Source organism: Malus sylvestris, chromosome 6 (genome assembly GCF_916048215.2).
Source record: "Malus sylvestris chromosome 6, drMalSylv7.2, whole genome shotgun sequence".
Taxonomy (NCBI): domain Eukaryota; kingdom Viridiplantae; phylum Streptophyta; class Magnoliopsida; order Rosales; family Rosaceae; genus Malus; species Malus sylvestris.
In genome coordinates this window covers 34,784,283-34,807,276 of record NC_062265.1, presented here as the reverse complement: position 1 = coordinate 34,807,276, position 22,994 = coordinate 34,784,283, and the positions used below count along the sequence as shown (strand labels likewise).

The 22,994-nt window shown below is 38.0% G+C and overlaps 6 protein-coding genes and 1 non-coding gene across 10 annotated transcripts; 5 read left to right on the top strand and 2 right to left on the bottom strand.

Annotated features, from left to right (window-relative positions):
- The first annotated feature begins 1,593 nt into the window (after positions 1-1,593).
- Positions 1,594-2,341, top strand: LOC126626078 (protein phosphatase 1 regulatory subunit INH3-like). The gene has a single exon (XM_050295274.1). It carries the CDS (start codon positions 1,709-1,711, stop codon positions 2,054-2,056), a length of 348 nt encoding a protein of 115 aa, XP_050151231.1. The 5' UTR covers positions 1,594-1,708; the 3' UTR covers positions 2,057-2,341.
- Positions 2,342-2,647: 306 nt separating this feature from the next.
- Positions 2,648-4,880, bottom strand: LOC126626076 (uncharacterized). Of its 2 annotated transcripts, none has more exons than XM_050295269.1 (3): positions 4,347-4,880; positions 4,084-4,232; positions 2,648-3,859 (listed from the first exon to the last, which is right to left on the bottom strand). In XM_050295269.1, exons 1-3 carry the CDS (start codon positions 4,602-4,604, stop codon positions 3,094-3,096), a joined length of 1,173 nt encoding a protein of 390 aa, XP_050151226.1. In that variant the 5' UTR covers positions 4,605-4,880; the 3' UTR covers positions 2,648-3,093. The 2 variants fall into 2 exon arrangements, with proteins under 2 accessions (XP_050151226.1, XP_050151227.1); XM_050295270.1 differs by having other exon boundaries at positions 4,084-4,214; positions 4,347-4,876.
- Positions 4,881-6,222: 1,342 nt separating this feature from the next.
- Positions 6,223-10,129, bottom strand: LOC126626077 (E3 ubiquitin-protein ligase RING1-like). Of its 2 annotated transcripts, none has more exons than XM_050295273.1 (2): positions 8,787-10,129; positions 6,223-6,404 (listed from the first exon to the last, which is right to left on the bottom strand). In XM_050295273.1, exon 1 carries the CDS (start codon positions 9,939-9,941, stop codon positions 8,796-8,798), a length of 1,146 nt encoding a protein of 381 aa, XP_050151230.1. In that variant the 5' UTR covers positions 9,942-10,129; the 3' UTR covers positions 6,223-6,404; positions 8,787-8,795. The 2 variants fall into 2 exon arrangements, with proteins under 2 accessions (XP_050151230.1, XP_050151229.1); XM_050295272.1 differs by having other exon boundaries at positions 6,223-6,410; positions 8,787-10,126.
- A 1,764-nt stretch (positions 10,130-11,893) lies between these two features.
- On the top strand, positions 11,894-12,826 carry LOC126626074 (uncharacterized). Its single transcript, XM_050295267.1, has 2 exons — positions 11,894-12,067; positions 12,375-12,826. The coding sequence occupies exons 1-2, from the start codon at positions 11,974-11,976 to the stop codon at positions 12,749-12,751; spliced, it is 471 nt and encodes a 156-aa protein (XP_050151224.1). The 5' UTR covers positions 11,894-11,973; the 3' UTR covers positions 12,752-12,826.
- A 95-nt stretch (positions 12,827-12,921) lies between these two features.
- Positions 12,922-12,994, top strand: TRNAF-GAA (transfer RNA phenylalanine (anticodon GAA)). Its single transcript has one exon. It is a non-coding gene; the product is annotated as a tRNA-Phe (tRNA).
- A 17-nt stretch (positions 12,995-13,011) lies between these two features.
- Positions 13,012-13,626, top strand: LOC126626075 (sufE-like protein 1, chloroplastic/mitochondrial). Its single transcript, XM_050295268.1, has one exon. The coding sequence runs from the start codon at positions 13,091-13,093 to the stop codon at positions 13,448-13,450; it is 360 nt and encodes a 119-aa protein (XP_050151225.1). The 5' UTR covers positions 13,012-13,090; the 3' UTR covers positions 13,451-13,626.
- Positions 13,627-13,972: 346 nt separating this feature from the next.
- On the top strand, positions 13,973-17,433 carry LOC126626073 (probable ADP-ribosylation factor GTPase-activating protein AGD15). 2 transcript variants are annotated; one of them, XR_007624569.1, is made up of 9 exons: positions 13,973-14,206; positions 14,317-14,375; positions 14,532-14,622; positions 15,071-15,125; positions 15,343-15,433; positions 15,534-15,735; positions 16,516-16,696; positions 16,938-17,025; positions 17,381-17,433. XR_007624569.1 is itself a non-coding variant. In XM_050295266.1 (8 exons), coding segments are annotated over exons 1-8 (732 nt in total). In that variant the 5' UTR covers positions 13,973-14,155; the 3' UTR covers positions 16,940-17,178. The 2 variants fall into 2 exon arrangements, 1 of the variants encoding a protein (XP_050151223.1); XM_050295266.1 differs by lacking the exon at positions 17,381-17,433 and having other exon boundaries at positions 16,938-17,178.
- Positions 17,434-22,994: the final 5,561 nt, after the last annotated feature.

The following is a 22,994-nucleotide window of genomic DNA, read 5'->3' as shown; positions in this document are numbered from 1 at the left end:
ACACGTAGCAGCAACAGGAGCAATGATGGACATCATGGCGAGCACACTCCATGCCTGTTCTTTTTCCACCGTCAAGCGCTCTTTCACTTTCACACGCATCTCCTCCTTATTCCTCCTTTCATCTTTCTCACTCCCACATCTTCTTCTCCACCTGAGGGCTTGCCCTCCAGTTTTTTCTTTGACATTGTTTTGGTGGGACCCGTGTTGATGGGTGCTCCGGTGGAGGGGACGGATGGAGGGGTGGATGAGATGGATGGATGGGAAGGAAGAGATGGGTAAGGGGGGATGTGGGGTTGCGAGGAAGGATTTCTGGGTTTTTGTGTGTGTGTGTGTGTGTGTGTGTTTTTTTTTAAAATATGGTTAATATTATAATATTTTTAATGTATAGAAAAAAAAAATGGCCTAATCGGATAAATGGTCCATGTGGTCATAAGCTATTCGGATGATAGTCCATGTGGTAAAAAAATTCGGATTTAAACCCCTGTGGTCACAGTCTGTTAAGATTTAAACCCATGTGGTCTAAGTCTGTTAGGATTTATGTCCTTATGTTAAATAATGCTGACGTGGCTGCCACATATATGCCACGTGGCTGCCAAATGTCTGCCACATGGCAAAAATAATAATTTTTAATTTTTTTTTTAAAAACCTGAATTTTTACAACAACAACAAAAAAAAAACCCAGATCAGCAAGAAGAAGAAGAAGAAGGAAGAGGGAGAGGGAGGAGGGTCGCGCGGGGAGAGGGCTCCGGCGAGGGGGGGAGCTGGTCTCCGGCGGGAAGAAGAAGAAGAAGAAGAAGAAGAAGAAGAAGAAGAAGAAGAAGAAGAAGAAGGAAGAGGGAGAGGGAGGAGGGTTGCACGGGGAGACCGGCAAGGGGGGCGGGAAGAAGAAGAAGAAGGAAGAAGGAGAGGGAGGAGGGTCATGCGGGGAGAGGGCTCCGGCGGGGGGGGGGGGGGGGAGAGCTGGTCTCCGGCGGGAAGAAGAAGAAGAAGTCCGGCGGGGGGGGGGAACAGGCGGAGGGCGGGGGGGGGAGTTCTGCAGATATGGGTTGGTCTTTTTTTTTCTTTTTTTTTTTTTGTAAAAATTCAGGTTTAAAAAAAAAAAATTAATATTTTTGCCACGTGGCAGAGATTTGGCAGCCACGTCAGCATTATTTAACAGAAGGCCATAAATCCTAACAGACTTAGACCACATGGGTTTAAATCCGAATTTTTTTACCACAGGTGCTATCATCCGAATAACTTATGACCACGGGGACCATTTATCCGATTAGGCCAAAAAAATTTGCTACGTGGTAGCCACATCAGCACAAATGTGGCAGCCACATCAGCATTTAATAGATTAATAGATGGGAAATCTAATGGAGGTATTATTTTGAAATAAAATGGTACGTGAGGTATGAAAGTGAAATTTTTAAAGATATTGTATGGAGTTGTAATAGACTTCAAACCTGAGGAGTTATTATGTAATTTACTCTTTCTTATTCTAAAAGAATAAGCATTTTATTAACATTTTCATTAGAAAGTGGGTGGGAAAATAAAGAGGAGTAAAAAAGCAAGCAAATGTTGGTGAGCGGTTGGAGACGGTCAAAGGGTGTAATATAATTAAAAGGGGGAAGAAAGGAAGGAAAGGTAAATGCAAGCGAGCGAACGAGGCCAAACGCCCTTGGGGATTGACGATTGATTGCGATTTGCGATTTGCGATTGAAGCATGAGCGGCGGCGGGAGAGGCAGAGGCACAACAGCACCAACGACGAGCGGGAGCATGACGACGACCATCACCCTTGAGAACGCGGGCTCATCGTCGTCGCAATCGGAAGCAGTGGTGCTGAAGCTGAATCGGAAGAAGAAGAAGCAGGTGTCGTGGAAGGAAGGGACGGTGGACAACGAGTTCATGCAGAAGAAGAGCTCCAAAAAGTGCTGCATCTTCCACAAGCAGAAGCCCTTCGACGAGGACGACAGCGACGATGAGGAACACCATCACCACCACGATCACGATCACAATCACCACCACCACCCCTCACCTTCTTCTTCAGGCATTAACAGCAACTCCGTCTGATCAATAGTCAATCTATCTAGTATTGGAATCTGAAAGAGTGGATTGATTGGATAGGATGGATTTGATTCATAGTATTGTGGATCTGTGATGGTGTTGTGTACTGCGCTTAGGTGTTTGTTAGGAGGAGGGACGAATGAATTAGATTTAGGTTTTGTGAGTGATAAAACAAGAATTGTAATGCCCCAAAATACATGTTTTTTGGGTTACGTCATTGAGAATTGAGAATTGAGAATTGATTGATATATGTGATGCTGATGAATTCCAGTGATGTTTTTTAATCCAAAACGTGTAACTTGCATCCAAATGCAATCTGTTAGACTGCTTTCGTGGTTGAAAGATAAAAAAAAAAAAAAAAAAAAAAAAAAAACTCAACCAAATGTTTGCATTAAGTGTTTCTGATAACAATTGGTTGCTTCCTAAGCTCGCTGAAAACACCGTCGGTCGGAGCACGGAGGCAGAGACATGGGCTGGAAACTGGAGAGGTGGGTGGAGGCAAAGTTGCTTCTTATTGAGTGTGTTAACATTAAGCCATTGAGCACAACCAAGCAGCAAAAGATGATAAAAGCAACAAACAGAGCAAGTGGAAGAGAGTTTTGTGCTAACAAATTCAATTTGCATTGCCAATAAGCAACAAACAATTCTGCTGTAATGCACAGCCTCACATTCATGATCATTATACAACAAGTAACATATAGCATGACCCGGTTCAAGAACACATGACAGCAACCAAGAAAAAAACAATAAATAATTTGGTCGTGTACCAATACCATCTCCATTTCTCAAGATGCGGCATGGCATCCACTGTTTCACTTTTAAGTGCTGTTATTAACACATTGCTGCACGTACGTCATCTCTTATTCACTGTAATCTCCTACCCTCTCTCCTTCTCAGGTATGTTTCTCCCGCTAGAATTATAATACTGCACCAGCTCTAGAATATGTATGCCTTTGGGCGGAATCTGTAGCTGAGTAACTTTCAGCCAACTGGATCGAGTGTGAGGAAACAAATCCATGATATCATGGTGCTAATGAATTTCTCTAATCAAGGGCTTTTTTCCAGCGGCCAGTTATTGGCTTTGGTAAGCCATCAAAGATTGGTCTGGCCATCGTTGCAGTTGAGAGAGCTTGAAGGTCTTGTGTCAAGCTCCACCTTGAAGTTGGCCAAATTGATACCGTGTTATTACTGTCTTGGTCTTTTAAGCTCGGTGTGCTTGATGACTTGCGAACCACAGCCATGTCGTCTGTCATGATAGTGATAGAATCCCCCATTCCCACCGGAACAGAGTTCAGCCATCCTGAATCTGAATCAGATTGCAGCGATGCTCGGCTTGATGATTTCTGCCTCATGGCTAAACCATTTCCTGTTGAAGCTCTGGTCCCACCACCGTTTTCCCCCTTTAACAACCTTTCTGGTGTGACTGCCCCATCATCAACTTCAGCTTTCTGACGCCTCCGGACTGATTTGTCATCAGATTTCTCACCCTGCCCATCTCCAAGTTGTGCTGCAAGGTAATCAGCCATTGCACCATTCTCAGACAAGAGATCAATGGAAGAATGTCTGGACTTGTTAGGGTGACTTAGAGGGTCAGACAATGGTGAGACCGCGCTTTGATCAAAGGATTCAGAACTTCGACTTCTGTAGACAGCCATCTCCATGCCTTGCGCTTTTCCCTTCAAATTCGGAGATCTTAGACCATAGTATTTCTGTAAAGTGCTCATTGCTGTAGTGACCTTCTTCTCTTTGGGAGGTTTTGAACCAATAGATTGGCCAAGACAAGGAGTGGATTTTTCAGTGTCGTTTTCTCTGCAATAAGTTATACAAATGATTAGCTTTATGTAACCGGTGGCTACATATAGAGACCGAGATGCACTTGTGCATCCATTCCGAAATGAAAGTTGGTAAAGAAAACGCATCATAACATTTGAAGGAATGCTTCTTTTGTTATAAACGACAGAGAGTCTTACGGAAGGAACCCTAACATCAAGTTTTCAGGAATGGTAAATCTACGTTTGAATTGAAAGAATTACCTTGAGGCGGTGGTTGTGGTTGGAGAAGGAATAGAGGGAGGATGTCTTCCGGGCAAAGGTATTTTCAAGGTGTTCAAAGCAAACATTTGAAGATCTGTAGCAAACCCATTCATCCTTTTAATGTCACACACCTGTTTAGTGTTTACCATCTATCAATTCCATAGCAATTTTTAGCAATTCAGACTAGTACTAAATGTAATTAGGAACAATGCGCAGGGCAGGAAGCTAATTAAGAAAGGGTATTTCAGAGAAGAGTTGGAAACCTCGACGCCGTATTTGATGGCAACGCCGGCGAGTGTGTCCATCTTGGAGACTTGGTGCTCTATGTAATTATTGCCGCCGCCGCCGCCGCCTCCTCCAGTATTCTCGACCGACCTTGGATTGGAAGGAGACATAATTGATCTGCCACTTTTCTCCGATCTCTCGTCCCTTGGCAGCTGTGGGCCTGCCTGCCTCAAATCCAAAGTCTTGGTTGGGAGTGGAGAGTTTTTCAGAAAGCAAACCGACACAAGCAGATCCATACGGCATACAGTAAAACAGGACAAAGAATAACAATAATATTTAAGTTGTAGACAAAAATGGAGTCCACATGAAAGTCAAATGCTTCTTCTTCTTCTTCTTCTCCTTGTATGGGGAAGAAGCATAAGGGAGACAGGCAGTATTTACATTTATTTTTTAACATTAACTATGAATAGTAATAATAATTATTATAATTCCCTGACGCGGTACGACTGAGCTGAGTTGAGCTGAGGGAGGGCGTGAGGAGGACAGCGGACAAGAACGACAGAGAGATGCCGAACCGACTACCGACACATCTCTCAGCCGAACCGACTAATATGGTATTTTGGATCGTTCAATCAAGTCACGAAAACGAACGACTCTCCCATCTCGGGGCCCCACCTTCCCTCCCTCAAGTACTCGTAGTCTAGTCGTGAGTATGTATATTTCCTTCCCCACATACATTTGGAGTTGATGTTTGTTTGTTTATTTTATTTCCTATTGTCTTTTTTAGGGATTTTGTTACGGAGAAATGTTAGATAAATTAACTTTTTATATTAAAGTTATAATTGTTATATGTCACTAATAGTAAAATAAAGCATGTTACTATCAATAATAACGTCACATTTTTATAAATTTGATATAAATAGTTGGTTTCCCTTCTCAAAGAACAATACGACGTGACATGAGGAGGGAAAAAGAGGGACACTGTTGAACTATTTGATTTAATCATTCATTTATACATGTGCCATACACGTTACACACTACTCCATTGCATCTCAAAAAATTGTGTATAGCACTTTTTTTTTTTAAAATAATAAATTAGGTGTGGAGTCCACTTCACATTGAACTTTAACAATCCAAACCGTTAATTTTGTAAGTCTCAACTCATGGATTATTCTTGCGAAAATTCAATTCAAAAAATGATTTTTTTTTTGGTAAAGCTCTTTACCTTTGGTTTGGTAACAATTATTTTCTACTCCTCTTTTGAGTTTAGAGTTAGAGAGGGAGTGGGTGAGGAAAAAGGAAAGCTAGATAGATGATATATAGATGAATTCAACAAATACTCCTCCAATTAGACTTTACTTTCCTTTCTTCCACGTTTAATATTCAAATTGATGTTTATACTGATTTTGATTTTGAGGCGGGCAGACAAATGCATGTGTTGGAGTTGCCATCATCGGCCCACCAACCACCCCCCAATCCAATGTGAACTTTTGAATATCATACACAATGTGACTTTTGGCTATTAAACTCTTGAGGATCAACCATCCGATAAACACGGTCGAAAATTCCTCCTTCAATTTAACTTGAAGCTTGCTTTGGCCACACCATGGCAATACCAATCTCCATTTCTACTCAACGCATATTGGCATTGGCAGTCAAGTTCATCACCACTACTCGGATTTACGATTACGGCCTTAAACTATGTGGTTAGGACACCTAATCACAATTTGGGCGGGGGTGGGTTGGGCATCACAATAATAAATATATAGATAACAATATAAAAACCATTTCAAAGCTCAACTACAATATAACCCAATGAAGAAAGAAAGGCAAGGCATCATTACAGACATATCCCCAACATTACCATGGTACCCAAATCAAAAAAAATTACACCACAATCGACAACACAGATCATGCACATAAAATTCTCATAAATTTGATGATGAATCTACAAAAGAATTCGCAACAACGAAATATAACGATGGACATTTACCTATGATTATCGGGACAATATTTAGAGAAAAACAACTGTCACTAACTGTTAATGTGTAAGCCCTCCTCTCTCTTTGTTCAACAATTGGTTGCATATCTGCTAACTGTACCTACCAAAAAGAGACAAAGCAACCATTTAATTAAAAACTTAATACAATTATAAAATCAGAGAGAGAGAGAGAGGAGGAAGCTGGGGGGGGGGGGGGTGAGGAGAGCACATAATATTCGTAATTACACACAATGCCACATAGCAAACTGGAAAGAAAAAAAAAAGCACAAAGGATTCGTTCGGTGTCTAGGATTAAATATTTCACTATATTCAATATATTTTGAAGGCAGATACTGAAAAATTGTGTCCAACCAAAAAGTAGAAGAACAATCCAATCCCCCCAAATGATAGGACGAGAAGGGTCAAGTTTCCTTCATGTCTAATCTTCCACTTCTAATCCCCTAAAAATGAAAAATCATACACCACTACCTTCAATATACCTTGAATTTTATGAGTTATCCATTCCAATTCAATCCTAGACACCAAACAATCCCAAAAGGTCTTACAACTTGGAACATAGAGCTATGTTAAAGACTTTCATAAACTAAACGAATCATGCACATAACTGGCTAGAAATATAGTAAAACATGCACTTGATTTCCTCAAGTTTCAGTATACTAAAACAAAAGAACCTCGTTCATGTATGGATTGGCTTAGAAAACTTAGTCATACAGAAATACTCATACTATCCAATACTGATACAAACAAGACAACCTAATTTGAATGGAAAAGAAAAATAAACATTAAAATCTAGATTTAAATGGATGGAAATATTCATACCATCCAATACGGATACAAACACAACAGCCTAGATTTTTGTATGGTCTAACTCTTTTGAATGGATGGAACACCACATAAAAATGTCATCAGCACACAACTTCGGGTGATTTGGACAGAAAATTAAAAAAAAAGAAAAAAAAAGAAAAAAAAAAGAGAATTATGAGTATTACAATTTAACTAAAAATGCAAAAAGTAAGCTCCTATGAAAGATCTAATGTATCAAATGAGTCAAGAGTCCGACTAATCTGAAATCCGCTAGTCATAACCGTCATATGTAGAAAATTGGAATATAAGCAGAATAACTACTTCCCCAATACACTTACTGCTTAGAATTTGTCTCTCATAACTTCCACATTTAGGAAGTGGAATATGAGCAGAATAATTACTTTCCCACTAGCTTATAGTCAAATTACCACAAAGAATTTATAAAAGCACTCCGACCCACCTTTACATCCAACCCCATCTCTTCTCCACTTTTTGAGAGTAACCTTCAAAAGCTGGATACATAAAAAGGGGAAAACTCCGGAACAACTTGATCTTGTGAAATAAATATAAGCCACATATTCTCAAATCTAGAGAATAGGGTCACTGTTATACATCCATAATCATACATGATTGGGATGGTGATCAGAGTAACACACAAAAAGAGAACGTAAGGTTCACTCCTAGAAAGAGTATGTTTATTCCAAGGGTTAGACAACATGAACCTAGAACACTGAAGATGGTGATTTTAGCCACTACAGATAATAAAACCTAGTATGTCGTGGCATTGGTGCTTATGCACCTCTTAAATCTCTCACCTATAACAAATATCATAACGTCTAGGATATCAAACATTATCCTAGAGAAGTCGTTAAAGACACCTTCTACAACCATCTGATGACATACGGGTGATATCACCCATATCACAATATGGTATACATGATACATACCAAAAAAACCAATAATTATGAGTATCAACTATTGCAGCGGCATTTATGTGTGTTGTACACTATGGTTTAGCATTATTAGATATGCATCCACAATTCACATCTGTATATTTCCAAAGTTCTTCATGTATGCATTATTGACTTTAACTAGTTCAAAGAAGGAGATTTATAAGATTGTTGAGGCTTGATTGAAATGAATGGAGGTCTACCAGGACTGTTACATGGAAGATATCTTTTTAATACAGAGTAAGCGTTCAACTTTTATGTCATGTTAGATCAACCACAAATGGGAAAGTCATACCCTTGTCAGTGTTTAAATATGTACTTTCTAGCATTTTTCACTGGTTGCATGTTTTCTTCCTTTTACCTAACACTATAGGACCCGACCCTCATATTCGTGTGTGAATGATTAGCTACAAATAACTCATGCAAAGCAATGTCTAAGGTACAATGTAGTTGCAAGTTTGCCACATAGAAGGCTTACGAATAAGTAATTATCAAACAAAGACTTCAAATGTACATGACTTTACATGAAGCACAATTTTATGAAATAGTTCGTGCATGTCCATATGAGTTAAACTAGTGACGCAAAAATAAAAGGAGCTAATAGTCCCTGTTTGTCAAGATATAAATGGCAGAGTTTGACAGGCACATTCAAGCTTGTTAGGTCAGAATAAACCAAATGGAAGACAAACATATATGAATGTGTAAGGTAACAAGTGCAATACCAATTGTGCTCAATCAAGATCTTCTTGCCTAGGCTCCTCTGATCCAGAGTTATGCCTTCCCCTATTCCCTGAGTTCGACTCCTCATTGTTTCCACTCCCAGTATTGCTAGTCTCGGCCGTACCACCCAATTGCCTGAAAAAGCGCGGCAGGGAGATGGTAAACCTCCGCTCCACAGTTCGGGGACTCGGACTCTGATTGTCTGGAGATGGCGCGCCAATTCCAAACCCAAACCCACTACTACTCCCACCGCCGCCCACAGAAATATTGGCTCCACCAGGAGCCCCAGATTGACTAGTTTGATTGCCATTTCCAGATTCCCCACGAATCCTCTGCTCGTATTCAGAATCATCGGTGGGCAGCTCGTGGCGACAGACGGGACATGTGTTGTGCAATTCCAGCCAAGGCAGAATACAATCCGAGTGGTATATGTGCTTACAGGGCATCTGTTTGGCCTCCTCACCGAGCTCGAATGAGTCCTTACACACAGCACACTGCGATGAATCCGAAGCCAACAACTCCTCTGAGATTTTCACAACCAGCAAGGCTTCGATCGCCGATTTTGAGGCGGGTGGCGTGCCGTACCTGTTTGGATCGTTCTCGGCTAATTGTTGGATCAATTGCTCGAGGCCCGGGCCGAAGAAGTAATCGCCGAGATTAAGATTGGTGGGAGCACGAAAGCCTGATGGGTCCCCGCCGCCGCCGGGGGTGCTATCGATCACGAACTGGACATTGGCACCATTTGCCCTTAGGGTTTGCAAGTAATTCTGGAGGAAGACGAAGGGGTTGAAAGCGTCGGGGTCGTGAAAGGGTGAGGAGCGTTGGGGTGCGCCACCGAAGAGGGCGGAGAGATCGTCGGCTATATTGGCAGGGCCGGGAGCGGGGCCGGGGGCGGAGGAGGAGAAGAGGAGGGGAAATCCGCTGGAGGCAAAGGGAGGAGCGTCGGAGGAGGGGAAAGAGAAGAAAGGATTGGGGGGGAAAGGGCTAGGGTTAGGGGTTTCCATCTCTTCGAGGAAGCCGCCGCTGCAAAGAGGGCAAACGAGATCGGAGGTAGGTGAGGGGGTGAGGGAAACTGTACGGTCGCACTCGTGGCAAAAGTAAAGCTGAGGGGCGATCGGACCGCCAACACTGCCGGAGTGGCCGCCCGAGGACGACATGTCGCTAGGCTTGAGAAAAGAGAGATTTGACAGAGAGGGCGGGCAAGGCGATTTATATGGAGGACGAAACAAGGGAGACCTGAAACTCAAGGCTGAAGGGGGAGGGAGTTTTTACATTTTACCTTTTACATTTTACATTTTACATTTTAGAGAGAGAAACAAGAGAGAGAGAGAGAGAGAGAGAGAGAGATTTTGTAGTGGAAAGTTGAATGGGTGGATGAAATATGGCGTTTAGGCGAGTGCGCGCGCCGCCGATATAGGAGTACACGAGCAACACGACGGAGGTAGATGACCAGGAGCGGACTCATTGTCCAAATACAGCACTATTTTTTTTTTTTCTAATTCAATTCCTGATTTTTCATCCTATTTAAATGGTTTTTCCCTTTTCTCTTTTAATCCTACATGGGCTTTAGATTTTTTCCATCTAATGATTAATGTATAAAAAATAAAAAAAATTAATAAAAAACACTTTAAAATTCTAAATTTTAATAAAAAATTATTTAATAATAAATACAAGAAAAAATAAAAATAAAAATCCTAATGAAAGCGCGTGCAACTCAAACCTAGTTGCCAACGTCTTTGGAAAACCCAGCATCAATTCCTCTCTTTGAAAATTGCAATAAAATGGTGGGGCACTGCAGGACAAGGATTGTCTGCCTTTTCATTTTCGATGCTCTCCAGTACTTTTTTATTTTATGTGGTCATTGTTAAGTCACGTCAATATTTTATATTATTTTTTTTATAGAAATAATAAGACAAAAATGAATAGTAATATAAAATATTGGCGTGACTTAACCGTGACCACACAAACAGAAGAGCACGAGAAGGCACCGGAAGTGGGAGGGCAGACAATCCTTATCCGGCACTGCAGGCAAACACGGTGGTTTGTTGCTAAATCCAATAACAAGCAACGTTTTGCATGGCGCCAGGAAATAGCTACTATCACGATTGGAAAAGAGTTATGTTAAAGAGATTAAATTTGAAGATTAAATTTTGTAAATTAAATGATATGAAATAACTTATAAATTTAATTTCTCTACCATTACTCAAGAAAAAAAAAATATTTTCTTCACGCTTTCCTTCAAATTTAAGGCAGCTAAATCTTCCAAATTCTATGAATAATTTATGTTCGTCAAAAGAGGATTTGACCCACCAAAAAAAACTACAATTCCATGGATATATGTCATCAGAGATTTCTTTTACTGCTTGCATATAGATGGCCGTAGGTTGATCACCTTTCTCCAAATTTTATCCAGCTTAATGTTATTTTTGTCAACTTGAGTAAAAGAGAAAAACTAGAAGAAAATGTGATAATGTACCATTAAAGGACAAATTAACACATTACAAGACTATAAGAGTTGATAATCAAATTAAAGAGAGCAAAACAAGAGCAGACTATAAGTCGTTATTTGTTACGTCCTACGGAAACTTTAGGTTAGGAATATATGGTGGTAAATGTGCCACATGCCACAAGGGAATTTGTTTGTATACTTTTCTTTCTCATGATTTCTTACATTGTGAATTGTTGTTTAATAATATAACATTACATCAAAGAAGATGGTACGTAATTATTTCTCTTAAAAAAAAGAAAAAAAAAAGGGTATTCTCATAACCCTTGCAAGCGAGGAGTGAACATCACAACATGCACAATTGATGGATGTACCCGATATGAGGAAACATTTCCACACTACATAATATTGTTCTTAAAATAAAGAAGGTTCAGAAGCAATCGAGAAGGCAGAAACCCTAGGAAATAAAAAAAGAATGACTCTCTTTCGATTAAAAGGAAAACCAAAAGAAACCTCTAGCTTGCTAGCTCAGAGATTACCTTAACCGGTCAGCTAGCTTTGTGCCTTTGTGTTGGTTCATCCCTTGCCAATTGCCATGCATAAAATAACTAGTATAAATAGAGGCACAGACATGCCTACATCTTCATCAATCAATTTCAATAATATCTCTGTAACATATATAGATATAATCACTTCTTTGTCTTGCTAGAGTCTGTCTAAAGATCAAAGAAGATAAATTTTTCATGGAAAACAAGGTCACAGCTGAGTCCCTACGCATTTACAAAGACTTTGAACCCTTCTGCAAGGTCACAGACGAGATTGAGCTCCATCTTCGCGGTAATCACTTTGTATTATCTTTTTTTCCTTAATTATGTTGGAAGGATGGAGCCCTTACATTAATTCCATTGCATTTCCCCCCGCCAACTGCCTGAAATCATGCACATATGCTCACACAATTATTCTTTTCTTCTAAACATAAACAAATGGTCTTCCCGCGTACTTGTATGCATATATATATATATATATGTATGTATATTAGATAAAGAATTAATGCATATATGTTGATTTGAATGATCATTTGATATTGTTTAATTATTTTTGTTAACTAATTATTGTACTTATTGTACTGATCGATGTCGATCAGGTTTTAGAAAGGAACACCTGAAGGTTCAAATTCATAAGGGATTCGTTATAATCCATGGAGAACGTCCTTTGAAGGAAAGTAATGGAAACACATGGAGGCGCTTCCACAAAGAAATCAAACTTTCAGACAAGTGCAATCCAAATGACATTCACGCTAAGCTTCACAGTACAGGAGTCCTTACAGTGACAATGCCTGTAGCAGTCAATGCTGGTGATTATGATGCTAATAAACCAACAAGCTGCGAATTTAAGGGCCAAAGGATGTTAGTTTCTAGACGATTGAAAGTGGGAAAAAATGTTACAGTGAAGCTTCTAGCGGCAGTTGCTGTGATTGTAGCTTTTGGATTTGGCGTATATGTTGTCAAATATTACAATTAAACAATGGACACCACCATCACCATGTATAGATATACCATATTAATAAATGTTTATCAAATTCTAATTAATTAATAATCACGCCTTTGAATGTGTATTCTGTTGATTTGAAATGCGAATGGTCCGTGCATGTATATTTAATATTTCCTAAATAGTGTGAAGTGTCATCGGTTGCGGGGATAGCTCAGTTGGGAGAGCGTCAGACTGAAGATCTGAAGGTCAGGTGTTCGATCCACCTTCACCGCATCCAATTGTTTCTTTTTCAATTCGTTGTTTCCCTTTTTTTTAATGAAAAAAGCGAAGAAAATAATTAATATATGAATGTGACCGAGTCTGAGTGTGATGGTGCTGGAGTGTGGAGAAAGAGAGATGGGTTCGAGAGGAGCAGCGATGGTGGTGTCGCAGCTGACACGAGCAAGCAGAATGAGGACGAAATTGCAGAGGGCGTTGGAAGCGAGCGTTTTGGAGATTGAAGACGTGTCGCATCAGCACGCCGGCCACGCCGCCATGAGAGAGAAGGCCAATGGCAATGGCGAAACTCACTTCAACATCAAGGTCGTGTCCCCAAAGTTCGAGGGGCAGAGCCTGGTGAAACGACACCGCATGGTCTACGATGCCTTGGCCGACGAGCTCCAGTCCGGGCTCCACGCGCTGTCCATCGTGGCCAAGACTCCCCAAGAGATTGTCCTCAACCCCAAATAATAGGATTCGAAATTCCACCTAATGAAAACTCTTTTGTGGTTAATTCAGTTGCTAATTGCTAGTGTTTTATTTATGCTGGAGGATTTATCAGATTATTATTATTATACTTATTATTAATAATATTATGTAATTTTTGCTGGTTTTTAATGTGAAATTGAAATGGTTGCTTATACATACATGGTGATGATGTCCAATTTATTTCTTCCAGAATTTATGATATGCGCTTTGATTATAATTTTGCAGTTTTTCAATTGCAGTTTGCGCTTGAATGAATGTTTTGCATTTTTGCGAGTACTGTGAGAGAGAGAGAGAGAGAGAGAGAGAGAATGAGGCTGGCTTGTGAGAGTCAAAAAGTTGTTTTTTTTTTTTAAGAAAAAGGAAAAAGAAAAAAGAAGACAGAAATAGAATAGAACAGAATAGAAAAGAATGAAAATGGAAAATGATTGTAGGCATGTTTTGAGGAATGCCAACCGTTTTTCCTTGGAATTAGTTGAGCCTCTACCTTCATTCCGGCCTCTCTCTCATCCCTCTCCGTGGCCTTGGGCCTTGCCTTCCTTCCCTCTCAAGTCTTAACGCCTTGCCTCTGTTGTTGCTGCTGCTGCTGCTGTGTATGTGTTGTTGTGTGGTTGTTTCCGGTCCCGTATCATCCAAACCAACAAACTAGCGAAGGTAGGCGCACAAGCATACACATTCACACTAGCAACAATGAACAACAAGGCCTCCGTTTCCAAGGACCTCAACGCCAAACACCTCAAGGTATCCTTCATTTTCAGTCGTTTTCTTGTCCTTGCACATTCTCGTGCTACACTTACAATCCCCATTTATTGTTTCTGTGTTGTGTTGCACGTTGTTGCTTGTGCCTCCAGGTTTTAGAAGGCCTTCTTAAGCTGCCACAAAACAGGGAATGTGCTGATTGCCGGAGCAAGTACGCATTTCGCATCCCTCTCTTTTCTTTTGTCTAGTATATTTTTACTACTGTCTCACGTGCTATTCTTGGCTATACTTCTTAGTGATGGTCTTGATTGTGGCAATTTGATGTCCATATTAACGTTATCTTCGTGCTGCAATGTATTTCTTTCAGAGCCCCGCGATGGGCTAGTGTCAACCTGGGAATATTTATTTGCATGCAGTGCTCAGGAATTCATCGGAGTCTTGGAGTGCATATTTCAAAGGTTTATTTTTCTACCCATCATTTCTCTATTTCCTAGTTCATATGCTGTTCTTGCCAGTAAACTTTTTTTCGCCCTTCCTTTCCTGGCTTCTCAAATTCAAACGGATTGGTACTCATGAAAGTCATTAACAAATGTCTTGTAACTCTTCATTGAAGAAATTGAACAGCCATGTGACTAAAGAATTATTCTTGGTTTCTGAAATTGTTAAAGATTGATAATGGGGCCACTTAATACCTCTTAAGTAATCGAAAATGTTTTGAATGACAATGGTGATTGGCAAAGCCTAAATCTGCATTGAGTTATTTACGTGTTCTGGTCTACTGAACTACTTTTTTCAAAGTTGAGTAATATTCTATTTGATTGTCAATCTGTTTGAGTAACATACGTTTTCATATTATTGCAACTCTATGTTCTAATAATAGCGTAGCATGGTTGATCTTGGAAATAGGTACGGTCTACAACTTTGGATACATGGCTGCCAGAACAGGTTGCTTTTATGGAATGTAAGAACACGACTATGGTAACTGATACTTATGCATTGTTTATCATCTCAGTGACATCTTTTTCCTTCTTTTCCCTGAAATAATTTAACCGAAATAGTTGTTAGAAAGCATCAGTTCACTATTCACATTTTTGCTCTGTCTTTTTAATTTTTTCTGACCGACTACTGTGTTTCAATTCATTATCCTGCTAATCAACTCTCTATGTACTTTTGTGTAGCCATGGGTAATGAAAAGGCAAACAGTTATTGGGAAAAAGAATTGCCACCAAATTTTGACAGAAGTGGGACTGAGAAATTTATTCGTGCCAAGTAAGTTGTTTTCTAAAGCTAATTATGAGCTTCATGTGGAACATGGAGAATGTGTTAGTTATCATTTCCTTCTGCTCTTAACTTTCTTCGGAACCTTCAGGTATGAGGGGAAAATGTGGGTTTCGAAGAATGCTAAACAGCCAGCTCCTAAACCAGTAGATATGAGCATCAGTTCCAACAGTTTGGTAAAGGGCGGACCCACATGTGGAGTTCCTAAGAAAACAAGGAGACATTCTCTTGAGGAGGCAATGCTTTTTACGAACCTGGCAGAAGCTGCTCCTACAGTGGCAAGATCCCGTGGGGTAGATTGTTTATTTGGTTATGTTTGCTATGTTATCTTGATGAAAATGCTCAAGTTGTTTGGAGGTATTAGGTTCAGAAAAATGTTTCTTGCTTCTTCCTCATACTTTGCATCCGTAATAAACCTGTCATCTAGGTATCACTAATTAGGGAGTTTCTGTCACTTGGCGCGTCTACAAGTGTAGAATAGACAGCTTTATGTGTGTTTCTGATCCTTAATTGAGTTCTTATGGGTCATGCTCATTCTTAGATCGATAAGGGAGCTTTTAGAAAACTGGCGGTTTAAAGCTGAGAGCAAGAAAATCGAGATTCTTTGTTGGCTTGGCGATGTCACTTTCTTTGGAGATTATGAGATTGAGAAATTAGGTCTAGTGAAGCAAAAGAAGTTCTCTTTTGCCTTGTTGATTTCCCTAATATTTGTCGTATATGATCCATACTTGGATTTCATAGATTATTAAGCTGCTATTTGCCTCTACCCCTTAATATATACCTATCATACTGCACTTAGGCCTGTCCCAATTTTTTCTTCCAGAAAATGATCGATCCATACTAAGTAACCTAAAATATAACTGATTTCACATGTCGAAAAGATGAAACGGAAGAGAAAAGGCACTACTCATCAGAGCTATCTGCTTCCGTGATTTGTTGTATGTCTACTCTTTCATGTCTGTTTGCGTGCCTTGTCAAATGTGTTGGTAATGCTCTTATCTTTGATAAGTATTTTTTATGGTACTTTTGAGAGTCGAAGACGTTTACTAGTTAATTTATCTTGTTTATTGCAGGGTTCTTTAGATTTGAATCATAAGTTTAGTACGTCACCTCCAGCAAAGGGGCCACCACCAATGATAGAATGTGATACAGTCACAAAAAAGATCAACGGTACAACAGACCTATTCAGCTTGCTTTATGTTCATGATGCAAAGCAGAAGTATGCCACTCCTCCGCTCTGGCAAACTTTTGATTGTAAGAAAACTATAGTAACATCTTTCTTTTTGTTATTTGTTTACTATTTTGCAGTTGGGAAGGAAGTAGTAAAATTGAAGAAAGGAAGATGGAAAATAACTTGAATTTGAGTAGTTCCTTAAAAATCCCCAGCTAAAACATGTTTAACGCATGGAAAATTATTTTTACTGGCTTGTAAAATTGCGTGTTAAATCGTAAGCACTGGACTCGGCTCTAACCTTGTGACTATCCATGATTGCAGGAGAAGATAATTTTAACTGAAGCCCATGGAATTCACTAATGTTGAACCACCTGTGGAAGTTAACGCCATAGTTTATAACTGAACTAGAGTGAGCACTGACTTTGTATTTATTCCTACCCTAAAATTGTAGGGTTGGACATTGGACATCAAGGTTTGCTGTTTTAGTTGTCACACACTAACACCATGGAAGAAAAAAAAAAGGTTTAAAATAAAAAATGGTATCAAATGATATGCAAGAAAATTTTCGCACTAAGTCTGCTGAATGTCATTAATTTGTTTCTTTCCTGCCAAGTTTCGTTTTTCAGGAGAAATTTTTCAATGTAACGGGAACACGACTGGGTACATTAAGTGTCATAATACAAGTGATTGAAAATTTGTATTATGACACTTGGTGTACCGGCCCATGTTCCTAGTACACTAAAAATCTCATCTCTCATTTTCAGTTAGTTGCAACTTGCAAGGATGAGGTTGTATTTGCGCTTGTTCTCATGTCGATCGATCACCTTGAAAACGAAAAGTAGTTTCTTCTGTAATAAGACTAGATTTAATTTCTTTTGCTTGTTCGTTCAATCGTTCTACACTGCATACATTGCAAGAGAAGAAAAGATCTGAAACAATCAAAAGATTTAGTGTTGGACCTATGGCCGCCTTCTCCAATGTCTCCATCTCATATTTTTTAATAACGCAGACTGGAGAAAGAATTAATGTAATAATTGTTATAAGAATTATTAAACAGAACAAAGATGTGTTACTCGCAAACAATTAATTGATCTGCTTCGATGATTCATGATTTGAACTTTTGGAGTCCCACAATCCAAGGAATATTGTATATAATACAGTACGAAAAACAAAGGCCCTTTATTATGTATTATGTATTATTATTATTATTATTATTATTATTATAAGGGCACATACAACTTTCCCTAGATTGTGCAAATTATACGGTCAAATTTGCCGACACTGTTAAGTTGCTGGACTGTCATGCAAATTAGAAAAGAAACCTGAATTCGCCTTTCATTGCCACTTTGATTAACCTCCTTAATTATCATGCATGCACATATACACATATACATACAGTATATCATTGGATTAGATGCTAATTAATTATATAATTATATGTACAATAAGATTCAAAACAAGTGTCTTGATCTTTTATGCATTAGCTCGTTTAATTGGTTCATTTTATTTTAAACTGGAGATTGTCAGAAGAACAAAAATCAATAATTGCATTGCATGTATGCTTTGTTTGTGTATAAAAGTGTTCAACTTGGATGTTGTATGTTGTTATCAAATTGGAAGGGTTTGACCCAAAAGTTCAATTTGGCTCCTACGGATATGGATATGGAGGCAGCATATCAATAACTTCCCATACTTTGCTTTGTTATATATATATAGTTCTATAAGAATAATTATTATTATTATTATTTTGCCATTGTGTATATTATATATAAGAGTGCAATGACATGTCAACTGCTGTCCCTCTCTCTCCATCCTCCTCTCTCCTTTCAAGTATCTTCATCTAATTTGGTACATGATACAGTGTACATCGTTTAATATATAATCAAGAAATATATATTAATTAGAACCCTTCACTTCATGAATTAATCAGGAACGAACTGAACCATCTTAACTTGAATTAATAGTCATAACTGATGCATGCATGCTTTTGTCGTCCATGATTTTAATTCTGTCACCATCTATATACATATAATTCATGTAAATATAAAATTAACCGGACTTTGTATAAAGGGAGCTGTAATGAGGTGGGGAGCACAAATGTTGTTAACTATGACATTAATTAATTAATATTTACTTAATTACAAAGGGTCATCGTCAAACCAACAAAATCATGCATGTGCACATGGGGAATCCATGGGGCTGAGTCATTACACTAAAATTGGTTTCTTTATCTATATTAATCATTTCTGTCTCATTTTTCATTTTTCGTGATGAAGATACTTTAATATTCAGTTTATATGAATGAAAGATTTTAAGAAAATCATATTTTTATATTACATTGGTGTATGTAAAAATTAATGTATACATACCATGAGGCAAATGATGTTGGTTACCTGTGTCATATGACACACAAATGTAATCCATAAATATAGTCTCTCTAACATTATTATGTACATACATATATATAATATGATATATCCATTCAAACTAATTAAACAACCAACTGCATGATGGATGATGAAGCACCTAATATTTTTTAATTTCTGGCCCTTTCTATTCCTTTCTGTCCAAGTTAACACAACACACTGTGGCTGTGTCACTGTGTGGGCCTCTTCCTTTTCCTATCGGATAATATAACATTGCCATTTACCTGGCTAGCCATGTGTCGTGTGTGTGTGTTTTGTGATCACAACTTGAATTGAAAGATTACTATTAATTTCGGGTTAGTTTCTAATATGGAAAAGGTCAATTTTTTTCCTTTTTGCTAGGCAGGAACATAGTAATTAAAATGTTAAACAAAGTATTACCTAGAAATATTTAGGACAAATATATTTGGTTATTTAGAAAGAAGAAGAAAAAAACATCCAATATGAATAAGCTGCTTTTAAGGATTCAATCATACAATCCCTAGATTCTTGTCCTTGCCTGCCCTAGCTAACAACTCTCTCTACCATCAACTAATTACTTTACAAATTTATATATGAATTAGCTAAAATTCTACATGCTGGAAGGAATTGCAATTAGTTAGATATATGTGTTATATTTAAATATGTATATTGTTAGTGCATGTAAAGGAATCATGATTAATGAAAAGGGGATGGCCATAGCTACAATAGTGTTTGTATTTGGTTTGATATATATATTGCAAAATGCAAAAGAGCAAAGCAGGTGCCGCCCAGCAAATTGGAATTGGTGGCTTTGTCGTCCTTAGTCTTCCACCCCAAGCAACCAACCATTAGTTTACCAAAAAAAAAAAAAAAAAGAAGCAACCAACCATTATATCATGTAAAGACTCACCAGCAATACAATTATATATGCATTTTGTTTTTGTACGCCACTCTAACTCTCTCTCTTTAAGGGAGGGGGAGGGGGAGGGGACCCACTAATTCACCCATTATTTCAAGGCCATTATTCAAATGAAAGATGAAAGACCTTCCAATTCCAATTCTTCCTTTCTTTGAATGTTATATACCTTGTTAACATATATATACATATATATAGCTGCGTAGGGCCCTTCAAAATATTATATATATATATATATATATATATATATATATATATATATATAGATTGACCCTTCCTTGTAGTAGCAGTCGGATGGTATATAATAGTACTAGTAGAGATGACTGATGAGAGGAAGAGAGAAGAAAGAAAAGATATGTATCATATCATATAAACCCTAAATCCATGGACAGTGGCCACTTGGCAATTAGGGCGACGGAAAAGTTAAAACAAAAGGGATAGGGCGCCGCTTGGTGGACACCCACCACTAGCGGCAGCGCTTCAAAGTTTCCAACGCCCATCTTCAACCTTCTCCTCCTCCTCTCTCTCTCTCTCTCTCTCTCTCTCTCTCTCTCTCACTGGTTTGGTTTCTAGTGGGATATAATGTAGATGCGTATAGGGCTATTTGTATTTAATATAGCGGTATAGCCCCCTACCAATACAGTGAGTGTCACTCCAACATATGTCTCCATCTCTTTATACAGTCATTAATCAAGCGCTAACTACTTCAAGCAATCAAGAATACAATTCACTATATATTCCCTAGGCTGTTTGCTTAGTTGTTAATCTTAGTTAATTACAAGCAGCTTCCATTTATCCGTAATTACATCAGTAATTAAACAAAAGTTGTGGTTTTTCAATTCCTAGAAGATGATATATATGCGTGTGAATCTACTTAATAGTCAACATTTTTTGTATTTTTGGTCAATAATTATATGTGATAACTAACTCGATGGCATGGACATTGATCATAAAAACTTCTCTTCATTATTTCTTATACGTATATAGCTCTGGTTATCATAATCTATAGCTCGTCGATATCTCGCATGGCGGCATGGGGATGGAACAATATTCTAGTGGAATTGTTTATTAATCTTGCCGTTGCTGCCGATTCAATCGGAAGAAAATTAAACTGCAGTCCGCAGGGAGCAGTTGCCATCAAATTGGACCCTCTAGTTGCTCAAACATTTTCATTTTAAAAAGCATGCATGCAGTGTACTGTATATTATATAATGGTAGAGGATAATGATATGGCGTCAGTGGTAATTAAGTTGGTGACAAAGAAGCCAATTTATAAACAAAAGTAATCTTGGGACAAATTCACCTATTTATATACATATCTAGATATTATAGAATATTGCTGCAAACAATAACATTGTTACACCTGTTATCTTATAAAATGGAACAAGAAATCAAAGACATAGATCTAAAGGTTTTTGATATATTTCTGGGCAATACCCTTTTGACTATTTCTGCATATAATAATTATTATTTTTATATACTGTGTCCATACTCTCAAAAGTCTATCTTTTAGAACTTTTTTCACCTTAATTCTTAAATTAATTGCAAGTAGCCCTCTAACGTAATGGTGGAGAGAGAAGTGTTTCCTTTACACTACGGTGTGAGTTCAAATCCTGTCGATTTTCTAATCTAACAAATCTATCGTTTAACAAAAAACAAAAATAAAAATCTTAAATTAATCATCAAAGCGGGCTAAACACTCCCCTCGTTTTACCATGAAATCCTCTAGAAAACGTAGATGGAAAACCCTTCAGAATTTATTTTTATGACTGAATGAAAGTATTCAGGTTCAATATTAAACATGCTCAAACATGCCAATGGCAATTATGTCCATGCATGTGTCCATTACTTGAAGTAAATTGTTAAAACATAAACTTCCGTTTCTGTTAATTTGTTGATTTGACGCATTGTCCTTGATAGAAATGTAAACAGTACTTCAATTGGCAAAATTGAAATTGATTGTCCACAAGTGAAAGATCCTTCAAATTAATAGAGCAATATATTCATAATTAGTGAGATATCCCAATCATGTTTTCACTTATAATTAACTAAGCATGGGCTGTGATTGGTAGCTAGTACTATATATAAACAGGTTTATTCTTGTATTCTAATAAACTGATTTTTCATCAAGAAAAAGCGATCAAGCTCAAGTTTGTCACCGACTTATCAATCAACTATGTACGTACATCAAATGAAAAGGAAATCGATGAAGGAGAACGTGGATATTATAGCAAAATACTCCAAGAGGGGGTCGCTGGTAGGCATGCCTAAAGAGGGATCTGTGACATCGGTGGTAGGCATGCCTAAAGAGGGATCTGCGACATCGGTGGGTCTAGCTATCTTAAAAGTATCACGTACATACATTGTATCAAAAGGAAATTAAGCTCAATTTGATGAGCCAGTAAATAGTAAATAAATTAGAAATTATAATTAAGGGCCATCCATCTACTTTAGGAAAAAGACCAAGTCAATTTATTTGTCAATTAATGTTTTAATTCTTATTTGATGTCCATCCTATCCCTACATTAGGTTATGGAAATTAATTGAAAGCCCTAGTTTATGCATTCAATTTCCCTTTTAACTTTGAACTTTTGAATTTTGAATTTTTGTGTTGTTGTCATGGTCACCAGCAACATCAAAACAAAAAATGTCAAGTATTAAAATTGCAAATAAGTAATATGAAATACCTTACTAACATATTCAAAATGATTCTTGTTGAAAAAAAGAAAAGAAAATTAACTTGGGTAACCAAAAACTAACACAATTATTTACAAGTGAGAATACGAAAACAGATATAATTTTCTACCTTCGACAAAGATAAAATTATATATTATTTACGTTTGAAAAAGATCCGACATCATTATCTTAAAAAAGAAGAAGTAACGAATTGTTAAAATCTACATGTTACTAAGATACCCATGAAAGAGAATGATTGATCAAAAGGGATAGGGAATAGGGTGGGAAATGCTTCAACAATGTATGTTTACAATCTTCATTCTATATGGTATGTTTTCTGTTGATGCACAAAATCAGTGAGGACTTTGGTACAACAGAAAGTATTAAGCTTGTGACCTT